This window comes from Mizuhopecten yessoensis, unplaced genomic scaffold (genome assembly GCF_002113885.1).
Source record: "Mizuhopecten yessoensis strain PY_sf001 unplaced genomic scaffold, ASM211388v2 scaffold371, whole genome shotgun sequence".
NCBI classification, from domain to species: Eukaryota; Metazoa; Mollusca; class Bivalvia; order Pectinida; family Pectinidae; genus Mizuhopecten; species Mizuhopecten yessoensis.
The window spans coordinates 9,311-19,014 of record NW_018403513.1 but is presented as its reverse complement, the minus strand read 5'-3'; the positions used below and the strand labels follow the sequence as shown (position 1 = coordinate 19,014).

The 9,704-nt window shown below is 37.3% G+C and overlaps 1 protein-coding gene across 6 annotated transcripts in view; it reads left to right on the top strand.

The window, feature by feature from the left end:
- Positions 1–9,399, top strand: part of LOC110446780 — a 31,661-nt gene extending 22,262 nt beyond the window's left edge. For 5 of the 6 annotated variants that reach the window (XM_021492097.1, XM_021492114.1, XM_021492122.1 and 2 more), the window contains exons 19-23: positions 1,149–1,267; positions 2,025–2,138; positions 3,016–3,164; positions 4,868–5,036; positions 5,168–9,399. In XM_021492097.1, coding sequence (XP_021347772.1) covers positions 1,149–1,267; positions 2,025–2,138; positions 3,016–3,164; positions 4,868–5,036; positions 5,168–5,206 — 590 coding nt within the window. In that variant the 3' untranslated portion in view covers positions 5,207–9,399. The remainder of the gene's footprint in view (positions 1–1,148; positions 1,268–2,024; positions 2,139–3,015; positions 3,165–4,867; positions 5,037–5,167) is intronic. The other variant, XR_002462506.1, reaches the window with a different exon arrangement.
- The last annotated feature ends 305 nt before the right edge of the window (positions 9,400–9,704 follow it).

Below are 9,704 nucleotides of genomic sequence, written 5' to 3'. Positions count from 1 at the left end.
TTTGAATATTACATGTTAATAACTTGATTGGAATTATAACCTTGAGTTGACAGTTTGATACTTTGAAAATTTTGAGCCAGCCCTACCCCCAAGGGCTGTAGGGTGGGGCTCAAGGGAGTCAGTGTGCTAAAATTTCTTCATTTTCCTTGTTTAGAATCAGAGGTGCTAGTTTCAAATCCTTTTTAGTCTGAAATCTGTATGCTTGATATTGAATAAGGTGGTTTTATTGTTTTTTGTCACTTTGAATAATATTTCTGTTCATGTTAAAAACGAAATCAACTCTCTGTATAAATATATCAGGTGACCGTTAAGGCCCATGGGCCTCTTGTTTCAGTTGCTATTCAGTTTTTCAGATTTTTATCAGCATGTTATAATAAATGATTTAAACAAATTTTAAATTCGTTGTTAGATGTTATAAAATATTTTTCTTTTGACCTTCACTTGAGCCTTGGCTAAGCAGCCACCTGTCTTAAGCAGCCAACATCATGATCTCCCATAGGTGATCTCATAACACAAGTTTGACTGTAATTGGCTGTCCTTTATCAGGACACTTATTGGGGATGTTAGTGCAGCCAAAATTTCTTATTTCAAATCATCGATCAGGCCCCATTGTTATCAATACATTCTTCAGCTTTAGGAAAATTTCTCTTAAATGTTTCTTTAGGAAACCATTAATAATGTTAGAGAAGAACTCTTAAATGAACGAACTCGTTCATAACATTCAATAATTTTTTACTTCGAAAAATCTTATGGAATTTCCATAAACTATGGATCCCCAAACTACTGCCAAAAACTACTTAAATGCTTTAGAAACTTTTCCCAGCAGGGCTCTATTCCTGACAAGTTATTTCTGAACAGAAATTGATAGCTTGCAGAATTTTCCAGAGAGACCTTTTTGCGTGGATGAACTTTAACTCTTTTTTTTTTTTAACATTTGTTGTTTAATGATTTTTTTTTTAAACATAATACATTGTAAGAAAAGAAAAAAAGACTGTGTTTAAGAAAAACGACATTGGAATGTTTTTAAGCATTTTTTCCTGCGATTGGACTTATATTTAGGAACATTAGTGGAATGGAGCCTGGCTTGTAGGTTATCATCATTATTGAAGCATTTCAGTGTGACAGTTGTTTTTTGGTGTTTTACCCAGACTGTCCCAGCTGTAAGATGAGGTATGCCCTCGCCAAGGGAGGCTGTATGCACTTCAAGTGTCCCCAGTGTGGCCATGAGTTTTGTAGCGGCTGCTCACAGCCCTTCGTGAAACAGGGGGTAAGTCAAAATCATGTACTTCTGATAAGAAACTTTTTTCTGAGTTCAAAAAGTCTTGTCTTCCATAATAGCTTTTTGCATAAAAAGTGTGGATATCTTTAGGTAATACAAGGACTGAATATGCATTATTTACATTACTCATTCAACTTAATACATGAACTATCTGTTAAACTACTTCAGGTCATACTGCAAAAACTATTTAAGGAATTCCATTTGTTAATTATTACTGTAACTTTCTATATTTCAAGTCCAAGACAGTAAATATAAACACACATGCTGATAATATAAAATCACATGTAAAAGAGGCTAATTCTGACAGACTGTGGACATGGTCTGATAATAACTAACATGGCTTTACAATCTTTGATATTAGCCTTTAATCTCACACCCTTAAGTTAAAATGTGTAATGTTAGTTTTGTTTGATTAAATAGATGTTGAATTAGGACAAATTCCTTATGTAGGTTGGAAGTTCTTTGGCTCAGTAAATATGAAGCCAAAACTGATAATAGGGGCCCAAAGTACAATGTGTCTAGATAAAAGCTACGATATATAGCTTCTAATTTGTGATGTATGAAGAAATATCAGAATGAAAGATTTAACTCATTCACCCCTTTTCATAATGAACTATTCCAAACATTGAATTGGTAGAGTTCAAATGTGTCTTCAGGGGTGAATGAGTTAAGACAAAATATAGGTATATGAGAAGTTAGAATGTGTGTAACCCCCACTGACAGATATTGTGTTTGTGTTTCGTAGCCGTGTGTGGGATATCAGCGGTGCCAGGGTAAAGGGATACATAGTCACCACCCGCGGGACTGCTTCTATTATCTCCGTGACAACAGTGTTGAGGACCTACAGAGGATACTCAGGGTGAGCATGCTTAAAATATTAGACCAATTGTAATTTTCAAGGAGTATTGATATTATCTGTGTTAATCAATTTAATTGTTCTTTTGACCAAATCTGGAAACAAGTAGACAATCTATGCTTAATTTTCTTTATGATTTTTTTTACCAAAAAAGAAAATAATTCAGCTGTTTTTTGAAGAATGACTGGTTGAGTTTCTTTCGCTGTATGTTTGTTTGTATGATTTTAGATAATAAATATATGCTTCTTCTGTATATAACACTTTTAACTTTAGCCTAATCTGGGCAACTGATGGTTCATATTTTAATTTATCACATATTTCCTGGGTGATACTGTGAAAATGCTAGTGTCATATGATTTGTCTATCATTATCAAGGGTAAGGTGATCTTACAAATAAGACCAAGAGATGTGACATCACAGATTTCAAGATGTTACAGTTGAACAATATTTGGAAATAATGAGAAATAAATGTTTGGTTGATGAATTCATTGAGCATAAGCAAATGAAGATTATAATTGAAATCATCTGATTCCCAAAGGGAGAAATACAGATTACAAAAAGTGAGTCTCCTTTCAAAATAGGGTACATGGCATGTACCAAATCTATATTGTCTTGCAAATTAATGCAAAACACAAACATATTTAGCTGTAATGTTAATATTTCCTCATATTCAATAATCCAAGGTTATTTATGAAACTTGAAAAGTTACCCGTCTGAAAAAAACCCTGATTTGACTCTAACGACTAAGAGGATATGCAGTAACATTTGAGTTGGTTGACCCTAGCAAATTTTGTGTGTTTTTAACCCTATGACCTATTTATGGTTTGAATACAAAGAACTTTATACAGTTTAAACCCCATGTCCTTTGTGTTTTGTACAGGACAAGAAGCTTCACTATAATGCTGAGGCTCAAGATTCACAGGATATAGACCCAGCATGTCCTGTGATGGAACAGAAAGAACTTGACAGTCGTAAGAAAGACGAGCCATGTGGACGAGATGTTTTAAAGGGACATGCTGGTCTTTGTATGTAAGTACAGGGCACAGAATAACAGATAGGATGGCACTAAGATAACTTATACAGGACAAAGAGCGCCACATTTAGTGGCTTTCTGATGACTGGTACAGGGCAGAGTTTCAGGCTCAGTGGCATTCAGGTAAAATGTACAAAACAAAGAGTGCCACATTGAGGACACCTGATGACTTGTACAGGATACTGTTTCAGGTTAAGTGATATGCAAGCAACTTGTATGGGTTTAGTGGCACTCAGGTAAATTGTATAAGACACCATGTCAGGTTTAGAAATATGAAGGTGTATTTTTAGCTCACCTGGCACGAAGTGCCAAGTGAGCTTATGCCGTGGTGCGGCGTCCGTCCGTCCGTCGTCCGTCGTCAGTCGTCCGGTGTCAATATTTTACTTTAAACGACTTCTTCTTAATAACCGAAAGGCCTAGGGTGTCGATATTTGGTCAGAAGCAAACTAGGATGAAGGGCTACAAAGTTTGTTAAAATTAATGACCTTCACTCATTTTCAAGGTCACAGTGGTCAAATATGTTAAAAACTTTAAACAACTTCTTCTGAATAACCAAAATGCCCAGGGTGATGATATTTGGCCAGTAACANGGTCAAATATGTTAAAAACTTTAAACAACTTCTTCTCAATAACCAAAATGCCCAGGGTAATGATATTTGGTCAGTAGCATGCTGAGATAAAGGGCTATAAAGTTTGTACAAATGAAGGACCTTCTCCCATATTCAAGGTCACAGTGGTCAAATATGTTAAAAACTTTAAACAACTTCTTCTCAATAACCAAAATGCCCAGGGTAATGATATTTGGTCAGTAGCATGCTGAGATAAAGGGCTACAAAGTTTGTTCAAATAAATGACCTTCACCCATATTTAATGTCACAGGGGTCAAATATGTGAAAAACATTAAAAAACTTCTTCTGAATATCCAAAATGCACAGGGTTATGATATTTGGCCAATAGTATACTGGGATGAAGGGCTACAAAGTTTGTTCAAATGCATGACCTTCACCCATATTCAAGGTCACAGGGGTCAAATATGTTAAAAACATTAAACAACTTCTTCTGAATAACAAAAATGCCCAGGGTGATGATATTTAGTCAGTAGCATACTAGGATCAAGGGCTACCAAGTTTGTTTAAACATATGACCTTGAATCATATTCAAGGTCACAAGGAGCAAATATGTTCAAAATATTTAAACAACTTGTTCTGAATAACCAAAAGGCTCAGGATATCGATATTTAGTCAGTAGCATAAGCTGGGATCAAGGACTACTTTGTTTGTTAAAGTGAATGACTTTGACTTATATTCAAGGTCACAGGGGTCAAATTTGTTTAAAATCTTTAAACGACCTCTCCTGAACAACCATGGGTCCCAGGATGTTGATACTTTGCAAGTTGCATCCTGAGATGAAAGGCTATAAAATTTGTTCAACATAATGACTTTGTTCGACTTTCAATCACAGGGGTGAAATGTTTTAAAATAAATTAACAGGGTCTTTTGAATGAATTTTAATCATAAATACTGATATTTTGCCTGTAGCTTTATTTTAGATCACTTTTAAGATTACAAGTGTGAGATCTATACCAGGTGAGCGATGCAGGCCCATTGGGCCTCTTGTTTTATAAGGCTTATGAGTTTGAAAGTATCCTACTGTTCAAGATAAAAGTTTCCAGTATATATTCTTATTTGTTATTTTGTAGAAATCATTACAAGGAATATCTAGTGGGGATTCTGAACAAGAATAAGGCTGATCCAATCAACATTCTTACCCTTGATGAGATGAAAAATCTCCTGGAGAGGGAAGAGAAGAACATCCCACCACAAAAGGAAGGGGAGAGAGACACACAATACAGAAGGCGTCTCGCCTCGGTATGTTTTCTCCATTTTCATCATTTGAAAGGTTATCTCCCTTTTACCTTTAGTTTGATGCCCAATAATGCTGAATGTGATGCTATCTGATACAGACATTTTACATCTTTCACTTTGTTTTCTATTTGCAGTACATTAAAGAGAAGTTGCCAATAAGACGACCCAGGTAGTCAGTAGTAGAACTCACCCACAGTCCTGCACAATTCAGCACTGATAGACATTTGAAGACATGTAGCCTCAGATATCCAAGGACAGACAACCAAGGGTACACGATACCAACAGCCAAGGACACAGATCCTAACACATGGCAGAGGACACAGGCACTGACAGGTGACCCAGGACACAGGTTCTGACAAGTGATCCAGGACACAGGCTCTGACAGGTGACCCGAGACACAGGTTCTGACAGGTCACCCAGGACAAAGGCTCTGACAAGTGACCAAGGACAAAGGCTCTGACAAGTGACCAAGGACAAAGGTACTTACACGGGACCTAGGACACAGGTTCTGAGACATGACCGAGGACACAGGTTCTGACAGGTGACCTAGGACACAGGTACTGATATGTGAACCAGGACACAGGTTCTGACACATGACCTAGGAAGCAGGCTCTGACACATGACCCAGGACACAGGCTCTGATACATGACCCAGGACGCAGGCTCTGACACATGACCCAGGACACGGATTCTGACACATGACCCAGGACACTGGTTCTGACAGGTGACCCAGGACACAGGCTCTGACAGGTGACCTAGGACATAGGTACTGGCAGGTGACCCAGGACACAGGCTATGACAGGTGACCAAGGACAAAGGTACTTACACGGGACCTAGGACACAGGTTCTGTCAGGAAACACCTGGGACACAATTTTTGACAGGTGACCCAGGACACAGATTCTGAGACATGACCTAGGACACAGGTTCTGACAGGTGACCCGAGACACAGGTTCTGACAGGTGACCCAAAACACAGGCTCTGACAAGTGACCAAAGACAAAGGTACTTACACGGGACCTAGGACACAGGTTCTGAGACATGACCTAGGACACAGGTTCTGACAGGTGACCTAGGACACAGGTACTGACAGGTGAACCAGGACACAGGTTCTGACAGGTGATCCAGGACACAGGTACTGACAGGTGACCCAGGACACAGGCTCTGACAGGTGACCCGGACACAGGTTCTGACAGGTGACCTAGGACACAGGCTCTGACAAGTGACCCAGGACACAGGTACTTACACGGGACCTAGGACACAGATTCTGAGACATGGCCCAGTACACAGGTTCCCTAGGACACAGGTACTGACAGGTGATCCAGGACACAAGTGATGACACGTGACCCAGGACACAGGTTATGACATGTGACCTAGGACACAGATACTGACAGGTGAACCAGGACACAGGTTTTGACATGTGAACCAGGACACAGGTTCTGACACATGACCCAGGACGCAGGCTCCGACAGGTGAACAAGGAATCGGGTATTTTACCAGCTGGCATTTGGTTCTGAAGTAGATGGCTGATTACACAGGTCATTAGAGCCAAGGACACAGTTTGGAACTTAAATCCAAGGAGACAAGTTCCATAATCACAGTCAGCCCGAGAACAGGTACTCAGAGTTTTGGGGCTCTGATCACGCAGTCCCTGCCATAGTACCACTTGATTACAAGTCCTGCCGACACCAACACCTTGAATTACCATGCTGTCTCGAAAGCCTCCGTATAATGCTAGTATGATGGGACACGATTTTGTGAAATAGGTGTGATATACCCAAATACAGGTTCTGGTTTATAAGCGATGCTGTTACTCAACTTCTTGGAATGTGAGGAAAGCCTTTGATTTACCTTAATTATCAACATTCCACTTCACTTGAGAAATTATGATAATTATCATATATCTGTAAATATGTTAAAAAAAATGTAAATATATATATATGCACATCAGTCTTCTACACAAAGTCTTCTTTTCAATTTACATATCAAGTGGATTATGTTGTATAGGTACAGTACATGTTATACTATTTTACCATTTCATGTACATTATGATTAATATATATGTAATTACATTGAAAATATACAATGTATGTAATTACAGTTAACATAAGTAATTACATTTTAGTTGAATATGTAATTACTTTTACATGTACATACATATGCAAATACATTTACCTGAATACTAGGGTATGTGTTTTTTTCTCTATATATGTGTATGTAATTTTATTTTAAATCAATGAAATATTTTTTTCTGGGTATTAATACTTTTATTTACAAATGATGGAAGTAGTCTGGACCTGACTGTAGCTTTGTAGTCTTTGGTAGAAAAGCAGGACTTGTGAGTTGGTACTTGTCCTGCCTATATCACTACACAGGCAGAATTTCTTGATGTCAATTTGACCTGAAAATATCCTTACCTGAACTTGACTTGAATTTCAGGTCAATTTCACATGAAAATTTATATTAATGTGCATTCAGGTGAAATTCATGTCAATTCATGTCAAATTAACCTTTAGTTATGACCTGAAAATGACATTAAGATTTTTTGCCTGGCTAAGATATTCCTAAAATCTCTTTGATTTATTTTTGTTTTATCTATACTCAGATTCAAGTCGTTTCACCCTTCGTCTAAAACATCTCCCTGTAACTCTTTACAATGTCAATTTGTTTCTGTACCTCACATTTTGTGGTGATAAGATTTATACTGAAAGTCACCATTTTTTTTTGCGTTCTGCTTGTCTGCTTAATTTCTGTTAATGTGATATTGTACTGACAATGTAGGTTCATTGATAAACACTGGCGAGACATTAACACAAGGTCAAAATCTTAAATAACCCAATCTGTCAAATGCCATGCCTTCCATGCCCTTGGTCACCTCGACACTGAGTTCCTTTATAACTATATTGTAATATATCAAAGAATCTCAATCGGTAATGAAATACCTTACTATGATTTAAGTAGTACAGTACCTTAACTTGTTCACCCCTTAAATGTCATGATGGACTATACAGACGTTTGAAATGGAAGAGTTCAAATGTGTTTTCAGGGGTGAACTGTGATTTAAACTGTCCTTTTGTTTGGTAAGGCAAGGAAGATTTTTTCTTTTTTTTGACAGTCAATCAAAGTCATTCAACTACGCAAGGATCATTTTGCTCTCCTTTTAAAAAAAAAGATGTTTTCGTTTAAGTCCTCTTTATGACTGCATTGAATTTGTACATGTATTCAAATGGATCCACTAAGACTGAACGTTATATTGATCTTTCTGGGACTGAGAATGACATTTTTATCAGCATTATATATGTGGTAGAAGTTTTGTGATGGACGCTCTATGACGTCTGTCAAAGTTATATGATAACGAAATATGATATTTAGATTTGCGATTGAAGTGCCTTACCTTGATGTGATAATGAATTTGAATCACAACAATTGTTGAAGTGTTACCTGGCTGCAATGTCACCAATTTTAGGCCTACCATAAGCTGAGTTTTAATTCAAGTTTCTGTGTTAAGTCTATCTGGATCCAGTTCCATGAGAGTTCTTTTTAACTTACGGAAATTCCACTGGAAAGCATTGACGGAGGTGAGGTAAAACCTTCTGGAAGTTTTTCCTCAACTTCTGCTGTTCTTTCTGATATGTATCTTCTAAGGTAAAGATTTCCCCTCATGAAAAGAATGCTCTTGCACCTGGGGAGAATTTTAATTCTAATTTAATCTACCTTTGGTGTTTGGCAATGAGTATCCCAAACCCAAAATCAGAGGGTTGTCAACAAATAGGGACAGGAATTTGAAATTTCTTCCAACTGTAGGGAAGATAGAGAGATTACGAAGGGACAGGACTTGTATATCTGTCTTCCAGTTTATACGACAATGCTCTGAGTAAAGAAATTATATCATCCGTTGACTCGTAGTTTAACTTTGTTGTTTGTTTTACAGTGAACCAAAATGCTGTATAGAATGTGATATCATGAATTTATCATCTTACCTACAAGTTCATAAATTGAGGCTGCCAACCCAACCTCTTGGCATCAGGAATACTCTCTTATTTGTCACCGGCATCTGGAATATTCTCTAATTTTGGGAATAACAGTACTTGAATTAATTTCATTGCTAAAATTGGTGTATGGATTCTTCCCGCACCTTGGTGTTTCATATACTACTTTAATTCATTCACCCCTTAAGACATGAACTTTTCTGATTTAAAGGTTGGAATAGTTCATTATAAAATTTCAGGGTTGACTGACTTAATTATTTACCAGCAATCTGGTGTACGGATTTAGGGTTGGCAGCACCTCGTATCGTCCCAGAGGTTTAACATATTGAAATAACTATGATGTTCTGTATAATTTAAAATGAAAATAAAAGTTAAAAATGATTAAAACATTGTTGACCCTTGTATGTTATTGCTCATTCATGGATTGGATTACTACTTTTAGAGTGCTTTAATTTCCCAGTTTCAGGTTTTTGAGAGTGTTTGTTGAAATAACATGCAAGATACAAATTTCTCAAAGTGAAACATAATTAACATGCTAATTCTTTGTGTTAAATGAAGGTCGATATTTTTGATAATGCTTATTAGAGTGCCCTGTGGTTGTTGGTCACTACCTACGTTCTCATTTAGAGGACACAGCTTTCTTTGGAATTGATTGAGATAAATATGTCGGTGTCATCGATGAAGCA